This window comes from Podarcis melisellensis (genome assembly GCF_964234715.1).
Source record: "Podarcis melisellensis genome assembly, chromosome: 1".
NCBI classification, from domain to species: Eukaryota; Metazoa; Chordata; class Lepidosauria; order Squamata; family Lacertidae; genus Podarcis; species Podarcis melisellensis.
Window position 1 is genome coordinate 72,524,738 of NC_138528.1, and position 25,468 is coordinate 72,550,205.

Below are 25,468 nucleotides of genomic sequence, written 5' to 3' on the forward strand. Positions count from 1 at the left end.
TAGCCTTCACGTGTGAAAAGGAACTCATTAATCAAAAGGATTGAGCAAACTCCCATTTTCACAACAGCTCAAAGGGAAGTGGGTGTTGAACTCTTAAACAGATTACAGGTTCTTATTCACATCGCTTGACAGTAGCTGGGAAAAGGAAGGGAAAGAGGTGAGAGTGTTACAGAGGACTGCAGAATAATTGCCATGTTAACAACCAAGCTTTGGCCTGTGGCCATTTTAGCTTTAATTCTATGGCATTATATAGGGTGATACAGAATAATGGCCTTTCAGAATCAGGCTGTTCATGTTCTCATGCAACCTCAGGCTTCAAGCCATCATTAGCACAACATTACAAGTAATTTGCGGCTCCTTTCCATGGAGGGTAGATGAGAAGCATCACAGCTTCATGCTATCAAACACCTCCTTAAAAGTGAACCGTCACTAGAATTTTGCACGTTTCCACACCAGAAGGCGAGACCTCAAAGCGCTGCTGTGAAGGCCAGCTCCCACTGAAATGAATGAACAAGTCACATGACTCATACCTGCTCATCCGCCAGGTATTGCATGAAGGGGTGGAGGTTACGCCAGGCTCCAAGTGTTTTATGAGCTCGGTGTCACTGACTCAGCAATGGTACATTTCACAGACAGAGGATTAGATATTCTGTGTTACCCAGACTTTCCTCTGTGATCTGTACGAGGAAGACAACAGTGGAGTCTTTTCGGACTTCAGTGAACCTATCTTTGGGTTAAATGCAGTACGTTTCTGAGCACAATTCAAAGTGTTGGTGCTGACCTTTAAAGCCCTAAATGGCCTTGGCGTCTCCACCCCATTCCTTCAGCCCAGACACTGAGGTCCAGCGCTGAGGGCCTTCTGGCGATTCCCTCACTGTGAAGCGAAGTTACAGGGAACCAGGCAGAGGGCCTTCTCGGTAGTGGCGCCCTCCCTGTGGAACGCCCTTCCATCAGGTGTCAAGGAAATAAACAACTATCGGACTTTTAGAAGACATGTGAAGGCAGCCCTGTTTAGGGAAGTTTTTAATGACTGATGTTTTAATGTATTTTTAATATTTTGTTGGAAGCTGCCAAGAGTGGCTGGGGTATATTATTCTTCTTCTTCTTCTTCTTCTTCTTCTTCTTCTTCTTCTTCTTCTTCTTCTTCTTCTTCTTCTTCTTCTTCTTCTTCTTCCCTGAGCCATAGCTCAATGGTGCAACATCTGCTTTACATCCAGAAGGTACAAGGTGAAATCCCCAGTGTAACTAGACTGCAAACGTCTCCTGTCTGAAACCCTGGAGAGCTGCTGCCAGCAAGTTTAGACAGTGCTGAGCTAGCTGGACCAATGTCTGATTCAGTAATAAGGCAGCTTTGGATATTTATATTTATCATTCCTTTCCTCTCCAGTGCCCCTTTACCCTTTGAAAAGTCTCTCCGGAGGATCATAGAAATATAGAGTTGGAAGGGACTCCAAGGGTCAAGTCCAAGCCAGGATCTGGGGGACCTACCAAACATTGTGGGCTGTATCATACGAGGCCACAGGGGGACACGGGAGGAATTAACCAAACTCAGATAGAAGACATCTATGCTCTACTAATGCAAGATTCCTCTACCCTGTTTTGGGCAATTCCTTCCACCCATTGCAGCCTCATATGACAAAGCCCACAATGTTTGGTAGGGGCCCCAGACTCTGTGGAGAGACTTTTAGGGGGCAGGGGTACATGGGGCTGCAGGGGAAAGGAAAAGAAGGGGAAGATTGATTGTGAGAGCTTGCCTTCTGCTCATACAACCCCAAAGGCTCCCTGGGGACTTAACTGTTGAGATTTTCTGCTAGTGAGCTTTAGCTATTTCCTGTTGAGAGATGATGTTGGGAGTTTTCTGTTAGTAATCTTTTGATTTCCTGTTTCATATGGCCCCTTCTTGTTCATTACACTTTGGGGATTGATGTTCTGGAAAAGTAGTATAGAAATGTAACTGGTAAGAAACAACCCTGCAGAAAATAAAAAAACAAAGGCTGCATTCTGATGCGTTGACAGAGGAGTGGGTTCAGGTAATGTGGCTCTCTAGGGTGACTTGTTTCCTCCTGCCTTCCCTACTTAAATATCATGCATGCATCTTCTGAACTGAATGCTGAATGCCTCTTCCTCTATGCTTCTGATGGCTTGCCTGTCCAATTTGTGAAACCATCATGCATATTTACTTGATCAAACTTTTATTTAGACCTTAATATAGGGAGGAAGGACCTTAGTGTTGTTGTTTTACAGTAGAAAAATTGTTCTAAGAATGGGGAGGCAATTTTATAATTGACACAAGGACCACCAACTCAGTGGGTTTCCCTTGAGCTCAATGCAGGAGAGAAGACTGTACTTCTGCTCCAAACTTGCAGAGCACTCTTCCATTTGCAGACTTGCTACGAAAATTATGAAAATCTGGATGCGTCCAAAAAGACCTTGCCAAATTGAAAACAGGATCTCACCGGTTTATTGTAAGAGATATTGGCACCTTATGCAGTAATTCATTTTGTTTCTAAGTTGTAAATATCAGCAATAATGAGAGAATATACAAAAGATCTCCTGAGTGGGAAGAGAAAAAAGAAGAAAACTGGGGAATGAAAAATATTGTACCACAAGGGGAGGAAGTATGACAATTGTGCAGACTCTGGGTGTTCAGAGGAGACTGCGAGCAGTGCTGTGGGGCAGCTACTGCCTATGGGACACCTTAAGGATGGGCAACTTGTGGCCCTCCTAGTGTTGTTGGATTCCAACTTCCAGGAAGCATGGCTAATAGTAAAGGATGATGGGAGTTGTAGTCCAAGGCACCTGGAGAGCATGAGTTTGCAGAAGGCTGGTAAAGATATACATGCTCACTTACTGGGCCCTGCCTGTCTTCATTTCTGTCCAAATAAATTTTGCAGAGAAATCTCTGAAGGAGACATTCATGCAAACATTCTCACACTTATACTTTGCCACCTAAGTAGTGTGTGAACACTGTATCCCAAACAGTATCTTTTCCCATAGTTCTCAACTTTTCCAGGCTCTGGCAAGAGCTGCCATTAACCTCACCTGCTACATGGGACCCACTTTTCACTATTTAGAGTGGATTGTACCAATGAACTTGTCCTGTCCGCACAAGGGCTTCAGCTTACGTGATGGAACATCCCCACCCTCTCTTCTCCCCGTACCCCTAAATCTGTTTAAAGGTTTTGGCCAATCCTCTGGAGCAAATTTGGAGAAGGAGTGTGGAGTGTGTGAGTAAAGGAGAGAGAGAAGGCATGTCACACAAGTAGAAGTTTTTGCAGGAATATAAATGGATACAGCCCAACATAGGCTTTTTCCTCCTTGTATTTATATGTTTGCATGCCCCTCAACAAATCAAATAAAAAACAAGATATAGAACCACAACATCCAAAGCTACAGGAATGCAACAGAAATAAATCTGCACCCCCTAACATTCTTTTTCTCCTTCTCTCTCCCTTCAGACCCCCCTTTTTCTGCTTAACTATGGATACCATACGTCCATAATTCTCTGAACATATTGCAGCCTCAAAATGGCTTTGCCCCCTCCAAAGAGCTCAACAACGCTCAACAGCTTTTCTGTCTGAATTTTCACTGTTTGAAATATGACAACCCTAGTTTAACCCCCTTTTGCCACCTTTTTTGCTTTTTGCCAAAATAAATGGGTGTTGGCACCTCTGGTGTGCTCAAACCTAGACTGCCCCAAAGCACAGCTTGTGGGGTCTCAACCCACCAAATGAAGATCAGTAGCATATATGCTGTATGACTTCTTGACACTCAGCTGAAACTGGTGAAGTGCAACATTAGCTTTGTGAGTGAAATCCACCTGCTTTCCAGGCAAATCCCTTCCTGCAGCTTTGCCTATGCCCACAAGAGTTTCAGGATGGGCAATTGATACAGACAGAGGCTACAGGCAGATACAGAAAGAACTCCACAGGGAAGGGCCCTGAGTGACTCAGCAACAGAGCAGACACATTGCATGCGAATGTTCCCAGGCTCAACTCCCAATATCACCAGCTAGGGCTGTCTGAAATCCTGAACTGCTGCAGCCCAACTATGTAGAGCAAGGTGGAGAACTTCTGGCTTCCCAGATATTGCAGGACCACAGCTCCCTTTGTTCCCTGATCCTGGCCACTGGCCATTGCTGGCTGGGTCACAGTTCCCTCATCCTAGGTGCAGACTGAGCTAGAAGCAGCAGTGGTTTAAGGCAGCTTTTATATGTTTATTTGCATTAGACGTCAGCTCAGCTTTGCTTCCCTTACTGCAAATTTGTGGAGACGTGTTTGAAGGATCTTTGGTTTAGGCATCCAGCTCGCCTCCACTTTTCAGTCTTCCATATTGATAAGTGTTTCAGTCCCACACAGCACACAGGGGGCTGCCTGGACCTCTTCTCCCCCACCCCATCCGGCCCCATTGTGCTTGCCTTTGAAACATAACCTTCTTTGAAGTTGTGTGTGAACAGAAGGCTCAGTTTACCTTAACAGGAATCTGCTCTGTCATCAATACACAAAAGAGGAAGGAAATAGTTTGCAAGTGACATAACAAGAGCCGCCCATGGCTATGTACACAAGCTGCAGGTGAAACAACTCTGTCTTTGTCCTCTTTCAAAGACAGATAAGCGTCTGAACCGGCAGTGGAAATATTTAATTGGAAACTCCCAGCAAATATGGCCAAACAGTAAAATCTGTCTTTCTTCTCTTCATGCGCCATTAACAATGGTTACCGTGCCACATTTCCAGCTGATCTTTTCAGATCTGAAAGGAGAAAAATACACAGTGGAGATAAAATTTAATCTCCTTTTGGGATAGAAGTCAGCCTTGGGAGGTGCCTTCAATACAATTATTAATACATAATATTCTATCAGCTCTCTCTCTCTCTCTCTCTCTCTCTCTCTCTCTCTCTCTCACACACACACACACCCTAAAAGATATTCATAGAAACTTGAAAGGCATGCAATAGCCTGTATGTTGGAGAGGTTTCTGATGAATATGGAACTCAAAGGCCAGAACTGAAGTAACCAGCTTTCAGCTTCAGTTCCTTCTACTAGTATTTAAAAACATTAGCAGAATTTGTGCAGTGTTAATCCACAAAGCACAGCTAGGAAACCAGAACAGTTGGAGAAGGTTGGGCTCTTGCCCTCAGGCCCCTAACCGTCTCAGGGTATAACCAGTCAGCATTGCTCTGTAAAAACTCAACGGCCAAGTATGGCAAGCAAGATCATCCATCTGGTTTCAAATCTGTCTGTAAAGAACCCAGTGGCAGTTGTGGCCCATTGGGATTGGTAGGCTAGACAGAAGAGAGGCCAATGGAACATAGAATCAGAGCCAGAGCCAATCACAGGCAGAGCCACAGGAGCCAGGGCCAAGGGGTCTTCGCCCTCCCAATGAAATATTTGAGGGGGCACTCCCCAAAAGTTGATGGGCATTGCCATTCAAATGGTGTGTGTGCACTGCATCATGTGATTGATTATGCAGGGTAGGGCTTACCTGCTCCCCATATTTTATTCAAGTTGGCACCCCTGGGCAGAGCCAATTACTTCTCATTTTGTCTCCAACCTATGTTATACATTTACAGCATTGCCATACCAATTTAAACCGTATTTTGTTAAGGTTGCTGAGAGTTGCTTGGAGATCCCTCTTCTACTCACAGGGGTTCATTCCCAGAGTTCCCTGAAAAGAAGGATTGACTGAGAACTGTAGCTCTGTGAGGGGAACAGGGAACGCTGAACAACTCTCGGTACCCTTAACAAACTACACTTCCCAAGATTCTTTGGGGGAAGCCGTGGCTGTTTAAAGTGGTATGATACTCTTTTAAATGTATAGTGCAGGTGGGGCCTGAAATTAAGGAAGAGGAAGCTGACAGTCAGGGTTACCTCCCCCACCCCCTACAGAATGGTTGTAAGTAATAAGATAGGTAGGTTAAGCATAGACTGAAAATTGTGGGGCAGTGCCCCATTGGCCTTTCTAGACCAACCTTTCACTCAAAGAGCAGCTTGACAAGAGATCTCTTTCATGAAATACAAGAGCAGATCGCTACAACCAAGGACAACCATTAACAAGTCTCAAATGTGGCTTTACAAATAGCACTTCTTCTTTTTTTAGTGTTAATAGACTAAAAATAACCTGAAGGGTGTTGACATGCACACACACGTGTGTGTATACAGCAAGGTTTCTTGTCCTAGCCAGATCAAAACCCTGCCCTAGCAAGATCGTGGAAAGAACAAACACAGCTGTTGGCTCTGATTTCACTGATGACTTTTAGGATGTTGATATCCTGCCACTAGAAAACAGATCGCCAGTCCATATTCACTGCACATCCACTGTGCTGTGAGCTGACAAATGGCAGCGTGCTTTTGTCACAAGAACTTAGAGCTGACTCTTTAGAACCACTGGAGGGGTCCTTATATGCGAAGCCCCTGCTCAGTGTAGGAGATCCAGCACTAGAGTGTTCTCAGTAGATGTCTGCCCAGTCTCTGCTTGAAGACTCCAGCGGGGAAGAGCCCAGGTAGTTGGTGCTGTTGCTGAATTGCTTATACAGTTAAGAAGAATATTCTCCTGATACTCAACTGACATCTACCCCCCCCATTACCTCAAGCCCATTAGTTCTATTCTTGCTCTCTGAGGCAGCAAAGAACAAGCGTCTGCTCTTTGGGGCCACAAACTCACCATGGGATAGCTGGTAGCATTAGGGACACTCAGTAAGGTGGGCACTACCATGCCTACACGTCTAAATGAAAATGCAGAAGAGCAAACTTTCCCCAATGGCTGGAAATTATGGATGACTGGCTCTGCCCTAAGGGAAGGGACCATAGTCCAGTGCTAGAGCATCTAGGCAGGGCTGGAAGAGAGGCCTGCCTGAAATCTTAGAGAGCCACTGCTAGCCTGTGATGACCACACTGAGCTAAATGGCTTGATCTAGAACAGCTTCTTATGTTCACACATTTACAGCTGCCCTGTGATGATTTTTTAACTGGGTGCCAAATAGCAGATTGCTTTCTCTATCCACTCTTGATACCTTCACTTCCCTCAGAGGTTTGCGGGTGGCAGATGCGGCAGCACAGGAGAAGGCATTCTCTATGGCAGCCCCTAAGCTGCAGAATTCCCTCCACATAGCCTGGCACTTCCATTATGTAGTTTCTGTCATGTGCTGAAGATGCGCTTCTCTGCCCTGGCCTTACGCACCTGAGATATATATTTTTAAGACCCACTCTATTCTTGTGACTGTAACTGGAAACTATTTTTAATATTGCATTTTCAAATTGCTGCAACTTTCCTAGGGAAGGGCTGGTAAGAAACTGAAACAGCCACCACAACAGTTTACACGCCTAGTTTAAGCTCAAGCTCACCAGTGCTTTTCCTGGGAATGGATTTCCATGTCATGGCTCACCCCTGGAATATGTCAAGTCCCAATAACGTGTGACTGAGCAGAACACATTTCTTGTACTCTTCAAGAGTGATCAGCAGTGGCCTCAAAGTGCCTAGGATTAAGGGGGAAATGGCACCCATGTCAGAAACCTTGAGGTGTGGGGCCGCTTTTCCTTAAGGAAACACTAACCAGCTTCTGAAACCTCCTTATCCTGTAACACAAGGCACTAGTTTCAGCTTCAATGGTCAGCTGAAGGTACAACTGCTCAGGTAACATCCATGAAATGGCTACGCCAACTCTACACAGCTCCACACACCTGCAAGGGCTATGACCCAGTTGGTCTACATGCTTGCAAATAAAAACTTCAGGGTGAAAAGCTCACTGAGCTCCAACAACACCTCTATTATACAGCCACACTGGCTTCCAGTGCATTTCTGGGACAAAGTAGTTTCAATCATTGGACCTGGCCTATTTATTGGACCACCTGCATCTGTGCCATCCTGCCCACACAACGAGGTCTCAGTGGGATGCCTTCCTCTTGTGTCCACCCCTTGGGTCTGTGAGGTGGGTGGCCATCAGAGAGAGAGAGTTTTCGTCATGGTGCTCCCACGACTTTTGAACTCCCTCCCAGTAGATTTGTAGCTGGTGTTTATACTTAAGGGTTTTTAGAAAGTATTAAAGACCTATTTGTTTCAATTGGCCTTCTCTTGGGGAATTTGCTGGATCAAGGCTGGAGTGGATTATGTTACAGAGAATCCGAATGGGTTTTATTCTTTTTTCTATCATATTGATTTTCCACCATTACAATTTTTTTTCCGCTACTGTAAGCTGCTCTGGATGGGCTTTGCCTGGAAAGAAAAAGCATAGACTTTTTTTTTTAATGAGTGCATGGAGGTCACGCAGCAGCCACAGTGCTTGATGGTTTTGCTCCTTCAGCTTGGAATTAAGTTTGATGTTCAGATGAAAAAGCAGAGAGACTTAATGAGAGTGCACACACTGCACCTTCCTTCCTCTCTGATCCATCAGTAATAGCTTTTCCCCTCCAGATGTTTTGCTGGAAGCCAGAGGTGTATGGCAAGAAAACAGACGATTGGCTCATATTTAATTAAGCCTCTGGGCCAAATCTCAGTTTTCATTTCATCCAGTTGTGGATTCAAAATAAAAGCTAAGCACCATCTGAGGTTTTAGAGGCTCTAGCTTTCTCAAAGGTTCAAATTGCATCCAGGTGCTGGGATAGGGAGGGAAGGGAATAGCCATGATTATTTTTGTCCCCTTTCTTTTTACAAAGGCTGGATAGATATCCCTTTCAGCACAGGGGAGGGGGAGCTCATGGTCTCCAAAGAAGTTTAAACTGTGGAACACTGTGGGTTGTGCTCTTATTCATTAAAATGCAGCTAACAATCACTCCTGCATTGATGCAATGTCATAGGAGAGCACACAGCTCTGAAAGAATTATATGAAAATTAAAAAAAAATTAATAATAATTTTGGTAAGGGGAAATGCAGTCAAAACAGCAATGAATGAATGCTATATTGAAAAACTCTTGAATTTCCCTTAGGTACAGAAATATTGCCATGAGAAATGCCTTGGACATATTTTTTTTTTAATGGAAAGGCATTGCATACATGTAACAAATAAATAACAAATCTCTGTACTCAGAAAATTTAGGGTGCATCTACGTATACTGGTACTTACTGGTATACTGCAGTCTTAAAGCTTATCCACACTTTACCTTTTCCCCTGCTCTTTCCAGGCAATGAGCCACACTTTAAAGCTGTGCCTGAGCTCCCCCTTTCCCCCAGAAAAACCTGCTCTTTAAAGCCAAATTGGAGCAAACGTCAATATGCGGAAAATCCGAATGGACGTTTGTTCCAATTGAGTGCTAAAGAGTGGGTAAGTGTGGCTAAACCCATATACTGGCTTAAGAAACATCCCCTTTCTATAGGAATACTAGGGTCGCCAACATTTTGGGGCCAGAATTTTTAGGAAATGCCATTGATGCCAGTCACAAAATGGCTGTCATGGGGATGCGGAATAACACAACATGATTGCTGTGGGAGCACAATGTATAAAATGGCTGCTGCATCTGAAAGAGCAGAAAAAGATGCAGGGCCACAAAGAGACAGGAACCCACCAATGGGAAAAAGGCTCTACAGCAGAGCCTCCATCATGCCCACTCACAGTGAGAAGCTCTTTGTACCTCTTCTCTATTCAGAACAGAAGGAAGTGTGGGTGTCTACTCTTGGCATCCAATGAAATGTTTAAGGGGACTTGCTCAATGTAGGAGAGCCCGAGTCAGTGCAAACAGGATATATGACCAAGAGCAAATCGTGTCAAATACATTGCTGAAATTTGAGAGGATATCTAATGATGAGACCTTTCTTGGATGCCATAGAAAATACTGGTGGGCACTACATGGTGGTCATGGTAGACTCCTGCATCAGGCAATATCAGACAAAGAATGCACAGCAAACTCATCAAACTACAATTCACAGTTTCCCTTGGGGAAATCAGGGCCAGAGACAGTGTTTGGGGGCATAGAGCTCTACAGAGGGACTCCTGTGCCAGCGTCCTTCCGTGGGCTATTGACTGTTTGGCTCCGAAGCGCCCTCTCCGATTGCATGAAGCCCGGAGAGCCCCGTGGTTTTCCACAGATCTGAGGGCAATGAAACAATCGTTGAGACGGCTAGAGCGCCGGTGGCGGATAACTCATTCTGAATCTGACCGGACACGGGTTAGAGCTCAACGTCGAGCCTACCAAGTGGCGATAGCGACGGCGAAGAAGACTTTCTTCACCGCCTCTATTGCATCTGCAGAAAACAGCAGCAGGAGACTCTTTCAGGTGGTTCACAATTTAGCGGAACCACCTGTAACATCGGGGCCCAGTACGGGCCACATGTTCTCCTGCAATGATTTTGCAAATTTTTTTGCAGATAAAATCGCTCAGATTCGGGAAGAAGTAGACTCCACCGTGGGAGCAGGGCCGGGGCGGGAGAGTGCTAGAGTCCTGTCTGGTCAAGTTGTGTGGGATCAATTTCAATCCGTTACCTCCGAGGATGTGGACAGGCTGCTTGGACGAGTGAAGCCAACCACCTGTCTCCTGGATCCTTGCCCATCCTGGCTTATAAAAGCTAGCCGGGAAGGACTGGGCGATGGGCTTCGTGGGGTGGTGAATGCTTCCCTCCGTGAGGGAGCCTTCCCAGACCCGCTGAAAGAGGCGGTTATCAAACCGCTTCTTAAAAAAACATCTTTAGATGTGGCCACGATGGCCAATTATCGCCCAGTCTCAAACCTTCCATTCTTGGGCAAGGTGATTGAGCGAGTGGTTGCTGAACAACTCCAGGCACGCCTGGAAGAAGCGGACCATTTGGATCCCTTCCAGTCGGGATTCAGGCCTCATCATGGGACTGAAACTGCCTTGGTCGCACTGGTTGATGATCTCCGGTGGGCTAGGGACAAAGGTGAGAGCTGTTTCCTAGTTCTGCTGGATCTCTCAGCGGCGTTTGATACCATCGACCATGACATCCTTCTGGACCGTCTTGAGGGGCTGGGAGCTGGGGGCACTGTCATACAGTGGTTCCGCTCCTTCCTCCTGGGCCGTGTTCAGAAAGTGGTGGTGGGGGATGAGTGTTCAGACCCCTGGCCGCTCACTTGTGGGGTGCCTCAGGGTTCTGTCCTCTCCCCCATGCTTTTCAACATCTACATGCAGCCGCTGGGAGGGATCATCAGGAGGTTTGGGCTGGGTGTTCATCAGTATGCAGATGATACCCAGCTCTACCTCTCTTTTAAATCAGAACCAGTGAAGGCGGTAAAGGTCCTGTGTGAGTGTCTGGAAGCGGTTGGAGGATGGATGGCGGCTAACAGATTGAGGTTGAATCCTGACAAGACAGAAGTACTGTTTTTGGGGGACAGGAGGCGGGCAGGTGTGGAGGATTCCCTGGTCCTGAATGGGGTAACTGTGCCCCTGCAGGACCAGGTGCGCAGCCTGGGAGTCATTTTGGACTCACAGCTGTCCATGGAGGCACAGGTCAAATCTGTATCCAGGGCAGCTGTTTACCAGCTCCATCTGGTACGTAGGCTGAGACCCTATCTGCCTGCGGACTGTCTTGCCAGAGTGGTACATGCTCTGGTTATCTCCCGCTTGGACTACTGCAATGCGCTCTACGTGGGGCTACCTTTGAAGGTGACCCGGAAACTACAACTAATCCAGAATGCGGCAGCTAGACTGGTGACTGGGAGCGGCCGCCGAGACCATATAACACCGGTCTTGAAAGACCTACATTGGCTCCCAGTACGTTTCCGAGCACAATTCAAAGTGTTGGTGCTGACCTTTAAAGCCCTAAATGGCCTCGGTCCAGTATATCTGAAGGAGCGTCTCCTCCCCCATCGTTCTGCCCGGACACTGAGGTCCAGCTCCGAGGGCCTTCTGGCGGTTCCCTCCCTGCGAGAGGCCAAGTTGCAGGGAACCAGGCAGAGGGCCTTCTCGGTGGTGGCGCCCGCCCTGTGGAATGCCCTCCCACCGGATGTCAAGGCGATGGACAACTACCTGACATTCAGAAGACATCTGAAGGCAGCCCTGTTCAGGGAAGTTTTTAATATGTGACATTTTAGTGTATTTTCCATTTCTGTTGGAAGCCGCCCAGAGTGGCTGGGGAAACCCAGCCAGATGGGCGGGGTACAAATAATAAATTATTATTATTATTATTATTATTATTATAACATAGACTCTTCCGATCCACATTTGAATTCTCCACCATGCTCCAGAGTGATGCTATATTGGGCACATTGTGAGGAAAAAAATGGAGTCTGCTTAGTTGCTGAGGGCGGGGTGTGTTTGTAAAGGGAGCCACAGCAAGCATTGCTTGAGGATGCTGTGCAATGCATAAATCCCACACAAGTACATGCTGTAGATATATCCTCAATATCCATGCATCATAAGCAAAAAACCAGACACCAATACTATTTTCAGCACATAAAGGTGATTGTGCAGGAAGATTCTCAGCATGGAATTATTTCATCAAAGTTTATCGATGAATGAGCAACATCATCTAAAGAGGGGCATCTGAGTGGCTTAAAGAAAGTGTGACCTAAGTGTTCCTGATATCACAGATACAGTAGTAGGGTTTTGTCTAAGGGCCAAACTAGATGTGATGTTTAATATATCTTTGTATTTCAAAAGAAAAATGCAAATAGAATCAGCTTTTTTTCCTGAGGGCAGGGGATGATAATTCTCAGGATTGTAGATGTGGAGGGAGAAATTAATCCATCCCCCACTCCTGCTGAGAAAATTTTTCCTCCTAAGTGGTTGCCAACAGGGAATTTCCCCAAATGCAAACTGCACCTGCAGGGGAGGGGTTTTCCTCTGGATCACAGCAGGGTTAAATCCTCCCTTCCTGCTAATTCTATTTGCAGCTTTAAAAAGATGCACATAAAAGCCAAATACAGTGTCATGTCTAGCTGAGCCCTAAGGAGACTTCTAGTCATTGATCTGGAAGATGCCTTTTAAATACACTGTACATCATATGGCTAATCCATTTCTGTAAAATCAAGGTCTCTTGGGAGGCAGAGGGGGGACTTCAACCCTATTTTATTACCTATTCTTCTTTTGGTGTAGGGAGCTTCCTGCTGGATGTATACTGGCACAGCTCCAAATAATTACACATCATGATGGCTGAACATTTTCCTTATTAGATTCTGCTTCTGGATTCCTTCCATGAGACTGCCTACGCCACTGTCATTTATTGGTATGCCTTGAGCAATTCCAACTTTGGTCATGTTCCATATTCTGAATGTCAGCTTCAAGTCAGAACACTTTTAAGAATTATCCTTTTAAAGGAAAACAATGTGCTCCACAAGTCTCTTATTGTACTTCTTTAATCTTATTCATGGCCCTAAATCTTGTCTCCTCTCGCCCCTTCATCCTTTCTCACCTGGTGATCAAGCCCCAGAATCCTTGCCAAATATTGTATGAAAAAGAAGAAAAGGAAACACTCATGGATGAGAACAAAGATAGAAAGGTTATCCAAACAAAAGAAATGAAAAGAAAATGTTGCTCCACTAAAAAAGGAACCCAAAAACCAAAGATGATTCTGAAACCAAACGGTACATGTTTATTCGGTACCCTGGGAAGGACGACAATTGTCCCGTCATCACCAGCTACTCACAGCTCACCCTGGGACAATCCGTTAAGGCAGAGAATAGAAGATGCTTCAAAGATATAATCAACTCTACACTATTGTACAAACCTGCTTAATGTTTGACTTAATCATTTACACTCTATATGCATGGAATTTATTTTTTTGGGGGGTGTTATATAGGGATTGTTTAAGTACTTCTCTAAGAATAAAGTTTAAAAAATAAAAGAAAAAAGAATGCATTGAGCTCAGGTGTAGAGCATGCTCTTTGCATGCGGGAGGTCACAGGTTTAATTCCTGGTACTTCCAGCTACAGCTTCTTGTTTGACACCCAGTGACAACAACACCATACTAGGTGGATCAACAGTCTGACATGGGATATGGGAATTTCCTGTTTTTCTAAGATTGTGCAGCTGTATGAATCCTTCATGGAGGATAAGGCTAGCAGGGGCTACCAGCTATGAAGACTATGTTCTACACCTACAGTTTGAGACAGTGCAGTGCTGAACACCCATCACTAGGAACTGCAGGTGGGGAGAGTGCTGTTGTGTTCAGGTTCTTCTTGTGAGCTTCCCCAGAGCATCTGTCAAGCCACTTTGAGAACACAATGCTGGGCTAGGTCTCCTTTGACCTGATCCAGCAGGCTCTTACGTTCTCATGAACCAAGAGAGATAAATAATAGAAACCTTAGCCTCCTCCTTGTTGGGGTGTTGTACATTTATTATCCAAATCCTGGCTGACACCCTGGCCTATGGACTAGATTTTGCATTTACTGTCATTTAATTAGAACTGGGAGGAGTCCAGGAAAGTGAGTGACATATGATTAACTCTTGCATTGCAAGGTAGTCCAGGGAGAAAGGCGGCTGTACCTTTGCTGGATATTCTTATGTACATGAATGTAGAGGAGTTACACACTTAGGAATGTACACGGATGCAGAAGAGTTTCCCACACTAAGCAGTAGAGACTGGCAGGGCTGTGCGGATAGGGTTGCATTGCTTTTCTTCCTGCCCCACACTGCGCATCGCTGAAAGATGCCAAGAGGGAGCAGCAGGGAGTTGGGCACTTTATGGATGCCATGTCAGAAGGGTAGGATTGGCTCTGCTGCTGTGCCTACGCCATGCTGAGCTCCCCACCGCCCTCCCCCTCCCCCTCTCAGTAACAGGCGACATAGGGCATTGGAAACTCAGAACAGTGCAGCCCCACTGGCTGCTACAGGCAGCACAGACTTCTCCCCAGACATGTGAAGTTTGTGCAATTCTCTGACACAAAGAATCTCAGCATCTATTTTTTATTTTAAGTTTCCAGCCCTTATAGTTGCAAAACTATTTCTGGAAGATATAATGCCATGTCACATACACCCCCCCGACTTGGGCCCCAGGTTTTGGGTGCCCAGCATGAGCAACATGACATCACGTTGCGGCATGACATCATGATGTCACGTGCCCCGCAGAAGTCAGATTCCGTGGTCTTGCAAGGCCTTGGACAGCATCTCCAAGGCCTCGGACGTGACTTCTGGTGCTTCACGAGGTACCAGAAGTTGCATCGGGGGCCCTGTGGTGGGAGTGCCGAGCACCCACAACAAAAATTTTGTGGGTGCTCAGGGCCCCCTAGAGATGGTGCCCCTGCACACATATATATGAAGAGATTTCAGTGGTTGTCTCAAGTTCCTGCCACCTCGCCCCACTTGTGTCCAATAGGAACACAGAACATAGGAAGCTGCCTTGTATTGAGTCAGACCATTGGTTCATCTAGCCCAGCATTGTCTACGCTGACTGGCAGCAGCTTTCTGGAATTCTAGGCAGGAGGTGCCAGACATTGAACTTAGGACCTTTGGCCTTCAAACAGGAGTTAAACCACTGAACTATGACTTCTGGTGATTCCCCCAAATAATGGCTTCACAATAAAAAAAGAAATAGTAGAATAAAGTGTTTGTCACCTCTCCTTTGGCATTCGCCAGGGCTGGGGATATGATATGAAAATTATGTTATAATTGCATGTAGCCATGTATGGAAATAACTGGCAGCTCTCCAGTTTGTATTTCTGATGTGGTTCCTAGTCATGAACAAATCACCCACCACTGAAGCCAAGTTGTTTCCTCAGCATGTGTACATAATAAGTGTGGCAGTGCTAGATCTTGATCGGCATAATTTGCCCACAGTTCCTTCCTTTAGGAAACGGTGAACCTCTTTCAAATTCAAAGGGGCTGCTCATAAAAACTAAACGCTGGCAAACACATTAAAACACATGTTTTGAATAGAACAAACAAGCTTCTCATGACCATAAAATCAGAATGGCAGTAGAGTGAAGGGGCAATGTTCTTAGGTGGGAAGGAAGATGAACAGAGAAGAAATGGCTTAAAATTCTTGGGTGCGGGGCACATTTGATCTGCAGATCAGCCATCCCTGCTTTAGAAGATCACTTATTTTATGAACAGCAGCAAAAAACCATACAAAAACAAACCTTAGATGCATTGAAGAGGCACTGGCTCTGGATTGGGGAATTTTCTTCTGCAGGAGCATAACCCATTCCCCCCACCCACCGGATCCGTACCCCTCCCAATCTTGTTCTTAATGTGGAATGTATGCTATGAGTACACATAAACAAATGGTCTTCTCTTCCCACTACAGCAGATGCCTCACTGTTTCTGAAACACAATGGGTGTGTGTCTGTTTGAGTTTTCATATAACCAAGCCATTCTTTTCTGAATGCACACACAAACACACAGGAAGATTCAAAGCAAACAGGATACTGATAGAATTGCCTCCTTCCTTTCAGTGATAAGATCAGCCACTTTTCCTTCCCAAAGCTTAAAAAGAAAGTAATTCACACATTTGTGTATTTCAAAGAGGTTTCTCCTGTGAGGCCTGCTATCTTTCAATCTAAGCAAAACTGTGGGATGGACATTTGCTGGACAACAAAATAAAAGGCATACACGATGGGATTTAATGAATGAATCCCGTCAGCAGAAGCCCTGTGCAAAGATGTCTGCTTGAGCAATGGGCTTCTCCCCTTTCTCTCCCCCATATCCCTCTTGTACCCCTGAAATTGGCTTCAGGGTGGGGGTCAGGAGAAGCCCAGAAGCACTGAAAGGGGAAAGGAGAGGGGGGTGGGGAAAATGTTTCCACTGATGGAACGAGCAGAGGAGCATGATATTGAATTCCTTCCAAAATCACATGTATTGCTATATAGTCCATAAACAATCAGAGCTGTACATATTTACAGGCATCCCCACATGCATCCAGTTGGCCACTGTGTGAACAGAATACTGATCTAGGATAAGTCAGGCATGGGGACCTTCATCACACAACCCAAATGACTCCTGGCAGAGCTCATAATTTGGCTTGCAAGGCCATTTGGCCCCAGCCAAGCTGACCTGTCACTCAACATCAGATGTGGGGCAAGTAAAGTGAATGTTGTTGTTGTTGTTGTTGTTTAGTCGTTTAGTCGTGTCCGACTCTTCGTGACCCCATGGACCAGAGAACGCCAGGCACCTCTGTCCTCAAAGTGAATGTTGCAAAGGAACAATTCAGAGCCTTAAAGTGCCCTCCTGATGGTTGCTCTGCAGTGGGAGTGACATCTGGTGCTGTTTAAATTTAGTGCCAAATACAAGTCCTGCTATTTTGGAATAAATCCACTCTGCTATGCTGCTCTCCGTTGGGAGTTTCCATGTGCAACCAATTTCAGTGGATTTGCATTCGGCACAGAATTTTAAAAGCACCAAGTGCAAGCCCCACTGCACAGGCACAACCAGGAGTGCACAGCTTCAGAGTGATCATTTGCAACAGAGCTGGCTTTCGGCAATATTTAAATTCAGTGCTCCAAGCAAGGCCTGCTTTTGTCTGGCAGCCTTTCTCAACCTGTGGGTCCCCAGATGTTGTTGAACTACAACTCCCATTACCCCTAGCTAGCAAGGCCAGAGCTCAGGGATGATGGGAGTTGTAGTCCAACAACATCTGGGGACCAACAAGTTGAGAACCGCCGGGAGGGTTTGGATCCACATGTGATCACAGGAAGGTGAACCCACCCACATGTCAAAATTGCAGGGGGATGGCCAAGATGACCCTCGGGGCACCTCAATGATTCGATGACCCTCGGGGCACCTTCCAAAACTACAACTCAATGATTCTATGAAAAAGTGGCTCAAAGAGGGGTGAGGCGCTTACTGAGCCTGTCCACTAGATGAAAGTGGTCCCCCCACCCCCGAGATCAACCTTTGCTCTTTTATTTCTTTTTCTTCTTTCCATTGAAATGAAAATTACATTGTGCTTATGTTCATAATTTATATAATGTAGAATGTCTTAAAGTCTACTAATTAGCACTCTATTATTTTAATTAGCTGTCTATAAAATCTGCTAAACAGAACCATCCAATTATAGTCAGATGAAATTCACCGACTTGTTAACTTCCATAACCCTCAACACAATGGAGAAGAAAATGGAGCTATATAATCCAAAGCCAAAAAGGGCTGCTTCCTGTAAATGAATTCAGCAGAAATGACAATTATCACAGCGTCTGCATCAGATACCTTTAGACAGTTTTACATACAGACTTGGCTTGAAGGCTGATCTGATAAACCTCATGACTCTTTTTTGTAAGCCATGTGTCTTATGCCCTTTTAAAATGTGGGGTTTGTTTGGAGGGGTGTTATTGGGTTGTTGTTTTTATTTTTATTATATGGTTTGTGGTTTTATATTTCGATTTTATTCTGTGAACTGCCCTGAGACCTCCAGGTATAGGGTGGCAAATTCAACAACAACAACAATAATAAAAGGCACACAATAAAATATTATAATAACTCAGCCTAAAAAGAAGAACTTTCTAGCACTCATGGGCTGCATCCCAGAGAGCGATACTTTAGATATGCCTGAGGATTTGCATGTATTACAGGAGGATATTTGACCTTTTTCTGGGAACAGCGAACACCCATGAAATATCACAAACCTTCAAATATCACAAAAGTATTTGAAAGCCCCCTTGCTTTCCCATGTGATATGGGAGGTTGCCGTTGGAGAAACATAAGTCCAAAGCATATTTGGGCAACTGCCTCTTGGGATTCATGCTAACAAACATTTTATGTTAGCAATGTGCCATAAATATTCGGAACGCACAACTACCATCAACATCCTCCACCAACATATTGCAAAGAGAGTACACAGAGAGGGTTGTATTGGAGAACAAAATCATTTGGGGGGAAACCGAGAGGTGACCAATAGGCCTAAGAAGCCCTTTTCAGGCATTCTCCCCTCAGGGGACAACAATTGCACAAGGGGAAGGGTGGTGTCACACTTGCTGCCCCTACTCTCACCATTGTTTTCCTTCCAGCCCCTCTCCCCACCATGAGGGAGAAGATTTGAAATGGGGAGCCTACATGTGTGTAGCAGAACCCTGAAGGCTGATATACAGGTGAGGTGGCCTAGGAGAGACGGCCTGTGCTGCTGCAGCTTTCCCACAGCACCTAGAAATTCTCTGTTCAATCTGTTCCTGGCCATTCCCCATATACTCTGTTTTTCTTAGCTGCAATAACATATGCATTTTTGCTTCCTCAAAAATGTCCCAGTCCAACAGTGGCGCATCCCATTTCACCACCAGCCACCCCACCACCTCCGCTGGAGAAGTGGCACCAGTGGGGGCAGGGCACCCACAGAGGTGGTGGCTTCACCCTGGCTAATGGGTGGTCCGGACCCAGTCAGTCCTCACCACAGCAAAAATCCCCCCCTCCATTGAGTCATCGTTATTGAAACATAGTGTATCTTCAGGCTAGAGGCACCCAAACCCCTGGCTGGACCTTCTCAAAAAGTTTCTGATAAAAGACTTTGGGAGACAAGAGATCACAGCAGCTCTCCTCGCCAACCTCCTTACCATTTGAAGGATTCCACAATATGCCATCACGTACCCAGACGCCGCTGCTTCCAGACCAAAGAAATCGATAGATACGATAGAAAACATGATCAGGAACACACCTAAGGTTAAGGAAAAGACAACCTCTTTTTAGAAGGCAGGTGGCAGTGCTCAGCGCTGTTAACTAGAGATATCAAGAACTGAGCATGGGACAGAAGCCATGTAAACTATGTATCTGTAGTGGCCTGCAAAGGTGCAGTGTTGCTGTTCTCCTGGGTCTCAAATGCAGCATGTTGCTGGTGCCTACCTGTGGGAGAAGGGGAGTGGTGAGGTGAAGTGGGCTTGGGGCTTTGCAGTGTGGCAAAGCCAACCTGAGGCTCTCGCCCTTAGGCTCCTGCACAACCCTCCAGCTCCCCAGGCCTCAACCCTCCTCCTGCTGTAAGCACCAGCAACACACCATGTGTGGAAGCCAGGAGAACACTGGTGCTTCATTTTTGCCACCACACAGGATGCTACTATGTGCTTTATCGCCACTGAGCCATACTCTTCCCCCTTAAATGCGGTATCTTTTAAAACTTCATCATTTGGCATGTCTAAAATTGCAATGCCACATACTTTTTCTTGCTCTCTTTCACCCAAAGATGTCTGAAGCACAGTGTAGTGGTTGGGGTGTTGGGAAAGGACTGGGAAGACCCAGGCTTCAAATCCCCACACAGTCACAAGTTTCACTTGTGTGACCTTGTGACACACTTCCTTAGCACAGCAACAGGGTTGTTGAAAGAACAAAATGGAGGACAGAGAACTATGTGTGCTACCTTGAGCTCCTTGCCCCAAAAGCAGGATATAGATAGATAGATATAGATGATAGATAGATAGATGATAGACAGATGATAGATAGATGGATGGATGATAGATAGATAAATAGATGATAGGTAGATGGATAGATGATATAGATAGATATAGATAGACGTTCATATATATACATGCAGTCAGTAAGTAAATGCTTATCTGCACTAAAACATATACCTCTCACTTGTAGAAAAATAAGTATCAATTTATGTTCTTGGACAGCTAACCTATGGAGTTAAGCAGTGAACACTAGATCATGTTTAAGTCTAGCACAGATGAAGTCCACATCTACATCGCATGTGCAGGGTAGCCAATCCACAAGCACTTTAAAGTAAGTCTTACTGAGTCCAATGGGGCTTACTCTCAGGAAAAGTGTGCACAGGACTGTAATGTTCAGCAGAGGCATGCTTTCCAAAGTGAGTTTGTTTGGAGAATACCATAATTAAGTGGAATGTGTTAGTGCTTTGTCAGTTTTTCAAAAGTTTTCTTGTTTTGAAAAAGAGGCTTCCATTTCTCTGCATTAGCTCTCAGGGAATGTTAAGATTTCTTTAGAACTTTGGTGGGTGTGGGATTTTGAGCTTGCCTCATCGTTAAATGGTGGCCAAGGGTGTGTGTTCTTCTTTTCAGTAAGCATTTCCACAGCAATCTGCAGCCTCCCTGGCTGCAATTCCTGCTGTAAAAAACCCCACAAGAAGGTGATATCTTACCCTGGCCTTTAATTGAAGCAGAAAGGCTGCAGAGTGCAGCCCACTAGTGAGGTGATGTGTAGGATGAAAGACAAGATATCTCCAAATACTCATCAGTCACCTCAGAAGTAAAGCAAGTGTGACAAACCCCTTGGGAAGATTACTGAAATTTTCACTCCACTTTGCTATTTTTCAAATGCAATTTCTTTTCTTTTCTCTAATTGACGGAGAACAGGGCAGATGGACACCTGTGGAATTGTCAGCACAGCACTAACCTGTGTACATCACAGCTTTGCTTATAATATAAATACAGGCGACACTATAATTTGGGCTCTACATATGTGTACATTACTAAAAATAATTATATGGTTGGAGCAACAAGATGAAAATAAATGAGAACATTTATTGGAAGGTTATCCCTCCAGCATTGAGGTACGAATAAGTGGATAACAGCCAAATCTCCTTAAGATGTAATCTCATCCCTTCTCAGGGTCTCAGCAGGTTGGATCAGCAGCCGCAGAGGACCGAGATAGGCTCAGAAAGAGCATCAGAGCACTGGGCAGCCCAACCCTGTGCATCTTTATTCAGAAGAAAGTCCCACCAAGTTCAGTGGAGATTAAGGACTGCAGAGGAGTGAAGCTTAAAAAAAAGCAGTGGTGGTGCTCACACAATTTAATTGTAAAAATTGTGGGATGTGAGATAGGATTAGACCCTGTCTCCTTCTTCTTATTCAATTATATAGATGGCTTGATGAAAAAAGAACACACAAGACCTTGTTTCGTAGGTGTTGACAGCAGCAAAAATACTATACGCAAGTAAATGGAGATTACAGGTTATGCCAACTCTAAATGAATGGATTGATAAAATCTGGGAACCCATGTTAATGGCAAGATTGACGCATTATATGGGGACAAAAGAACCCATTCAGTTTAATGTGCACAGGATCAGATTGAAAAGGGAAGATACAGTACTGAGATAACAGCTGGAGCCAGAAAATTTGCCCACATTTGGCTTACAAACCCAAATTCTTTTTCGTTCAGTCTTTCAAATGTAATCTCTTCAAACAATGGCAGAGTATCTTTGGGGGGGGGATAGGAGCCCACTTATTGAATATTGTAAGAAAAACATTCCATGCTATACCAGCAATTTAAAGGGTGTTTTGTATGGTATTGAATTCTGAGATTTTCTCCTTTATTTAAGAAGTGACGCAATGGTATTTTTATGATAAAAGCACAGAGATATTGAGTTTAAGATACTGAAGTATATATAGGTGGTACAAAAGCTGCTTGCCTAGTGGGGAGAAGCTTCAGGAATAGTTTGCTGTCAGGGGTGTCACTGACACAGTGAGGCAGGGGTTATGTGCGAGCACAGGCAGCGCCAACCCAAGCAGCCCTGACCTCACCCCTCCTACTAAGCAGCAAAAGGCTACTGATTTAGGTCCACCCCACTAAGCAAGTCACTACTGAAGTGGCATGCAGCATCTCTAATAGTATAAGGGTATGCTTGTGTAATTGTATAGAAGTTACAATGATGAGTTTTAAATATAGACACAAACTGGACATTATGTTGATGGTGTGTTTAACTCCTGTGCTAAGGATTCCCCAGGTCCTTTTTTGCACAAAAAGCTACACCGGTTGAAATCCCCTCTTCTGCACAAGTATTGAAGCCGTAAGAGCCCTGGCCTCATTTTAATTTGGCCACTTGCTAATAGCCTCAGGTGCTGAAGGCCAGCAGGACATGGGGTGGTAGGCCAGAGGCACTTACCTGACCTCCAAGCAGGTGAGTCACTGCTGTTTAAGTGGAGTGGGAAGATCAAGAGGGTGGCTAGGTCAGTGTGGTGTAAACGTACCAGCAGAGTCAATCCAGTGCTCCTGGCAGTGTGTTTGCACCACATCACCCTTATCTCTGCCCCACCACTCCATCTGTTACAGGTGGAGGCTAAAAAAACCACACACCCCCAAATAATTTCTGCAGCAGTGATTCTGATACACTCTTAGACTGACCACATGCTGGCTGCCACCAGATATAAACTGACCTAGCTCATGAGTTATACTGGAGCATGCAACACTAAGCATTATATGATTTGCAACTAAAGGAATACATTTTTCTGCTGAGACAGAAACACAAAAGATGCCAATAATCCCTGAGCAACAATCATATGTGACTGGAGATCTTATTTTTTGGGGAAAAAATCTCACAGCACTCACCTGAAGGAAATCCGGAAAGTACCTTGATTAAAAAAACATCCATTACTCCTGGAAGTTTCATTAGGCGAACAGTTTCTTTGAGACTAAATACACTAGTGGACTGTGACACGCCTAGGAAAATTTAAAAAGTAGGTTAAAGTCTGGGAAACCAGGTGGGCACCAGAAAGCAAGGAAGTCATATGATATCTGAGCACAATGGTTTCTTTCTTTAGGAACATTTTCCACGCTCTTCTCTCTAGCATAGGTGCCTTTCCTATGGAACATGACTGCATTGAACATGCAATAGACATGTACTCCAGAATTTTATCTTTGACAGTAGTATCAAACTATGCACAACTTTTCAAAAGTAAGTCCCATTAAATTCATTGGTGCTAATCCGAAGAAATTCCAGTGTAAAGTATAGTAGTTATGTGCCTAGATTCTATAAGAACTTTTATCCATTACTTTCTTAAAACTGAAGCAAGCTGCAGAGACAAGAGCTGTTATCGCTGATTATTATTATTTGCGTTTATTAGTTGCCTTTTACAAAGGGAAACATACATTCAGGCCAAATATAAAAACCAGAATAAAATTAAAATGTTAAAGCCCATCTATAACATGATACTGTAAAGAAGAGATCTAATTCATCTCTAAAAAACAGTTAACCTTATGTTAACCTAAAGAATACATGTACTGTGGAATCTTGTATTCACTGCCTAGAATGCTGGTTAGTATTAATAAATGTTTCATTCAATGGAACCCCTGGTTCTTGTTATAATGGACCAACACAGAGGCCTGATATTGATTAACCTCACTTCCATGGCAGCCCCTAAGTTGTGGAATTCCTTCCCCACAGAGGTGTGCCTGGTACCTTTGTTCTGGAGTTTCCATCGCACGCCAAAGACACACCTCTTTACTCTGCCTTTTGACTATACATATAGAGATGATATATATTTAGGAGCCACCCTATTCTTTTGATTGCATTTGCTTTACATTGATTTCAATATTGTATTTTTAAATTGCTATAACCTGCCCTGGGACCTGTCCTAGTAAAGGATGGGTAATTAATAATAATAATAATAATAATAATAATATATCAGGGAGGGTGACCAATCTGTGACCCTCCAGATGCTGTTGGACTTTGGGTCCCATTAGCCCCACCTGGTACAGCCAATGGCCAGGGATAATGGGAGATGGAAAAGTTGCTCGTGTTTGGCTTACAAACCTAAATCCTTTTTAGCTTAGTCTTTAAAGCGTAATCGGTTAGGGTTAGGGAAAGGTCAGAAATGGTAAGCACTCACTCTGGTGTGCAGCATCTCCTTTCAACTGCGGCTTTGTCTGCGCAGGGAAAAAAACGAGGATGGTCAAAGCACATGCGAGGCATCCTGTCAGTGCAACGTAGCAAGGAAAGTAGACGCTGTTGATGGAAAACAAACAAACAAAAATGGTAAAAGTAGCTATTATGAATGCCAAGCTATGGGGATAATATGGGGAATGCCAAGCTATGGGGAAGCCATCCATTGCCTCAAAATCTTATATGTATAACCTTCCTTTATTTAAATTTTACATAATATCCTCTTAATTCAGCAGCATATACGTATAGGCATTCAAATATAGATCCCCCCCAGTCTCCCAAGCCCTGCCTTCCAAGATGAAGGGCACTTTGGGATCATCTCATCACTCCCTAGTATTTTACATGATTCACAAAGCAGTCTGAATTCTCCCTGCACCCCACCTGGGGGTGGGAGGTTGGAGTGGGCAAAGGTGTCCTTCCAGCCAGCCCTGCTGGCCTGTGCCAACCTGCCTGCAGCTGCCACTGTCACTCCACAGATGTGAAGCTCCCTCTTGCAACCTGCAGCCACTTCCGGAAAGCAGCAAAGTGGGGTTTTCTAGGGGCATGCAGCGAGTGGGGTTGAGCCAGCCTGGGATTCATTGGAGCCTCATCCAGCCCCACTGGCAACATGTGATGATGTCCACTGGCAAGCAATCTGCCTGTTCCTGCCTCTTCCACCCTGGCTGCTGCGTGCAGCAGGGCTACAGATGCAGCACTGGCCCTGCTATACCGCAGAGCCCCATCAGGCTGTGGGGCAGGAATGGGGAGTTAGGGTTGCTCCCTCAGGCTACAGCTCTTCACCTGTTTATCTGGCAAAAGTCCCATTGAACTCTATGGGACATACTTCTGAGCGGATATGTACAGGGTTTCTCTGTAGGCGACCAATACTTGTAGCAAACACACACCTGACTTCCTCATAACAGACAGTGGCGTTGCCGATGAAAACTTCAGGAAAGAAGCAAACACATTTTTAGTTTTATGTTATCCCAGTCAGCACAAAGCAAACTATGAAATGGCAAACAAGAATGATAAAGAGGAGGAAGGGAGTGGATTCTACAGGGCTCAAAAGAGGCCCTGCTGCA

The 25,468-nt window shown here is 44.9% G+C and overlaps 1 protein-coding gene across 1 annotated transcript in view; it reads right to left on the reverse strand.

Annotated features, from left to right (window-relative positions):
* SLC67A1 (solute carrier family 67 member 1) overlaps positions 1-25,468 on the reverse strand; it is a 77,214-nt gene that overhangs the window by 13,374 nt on the left and 38,372 nt on the right. The window contains exons 6-8 of the mRNA XM_081904189.1: positions 24,355-24,470; positions 23,075-23,185; positions 19,354-19,454 (exon numbers count right to left, since the gene is read on the reverse strand). Coding sequence (XP_081760315.1) covers positions 19,354-19,454; positions 23,075-23,185; positions 24,355-24,470 — 328 coding nt within the window. The remainder of the gene's footprint in view (positions 1-19,353; positions 19,455-23,074; positions 23,186-24,354; positions 24,471-25,468) is intronic.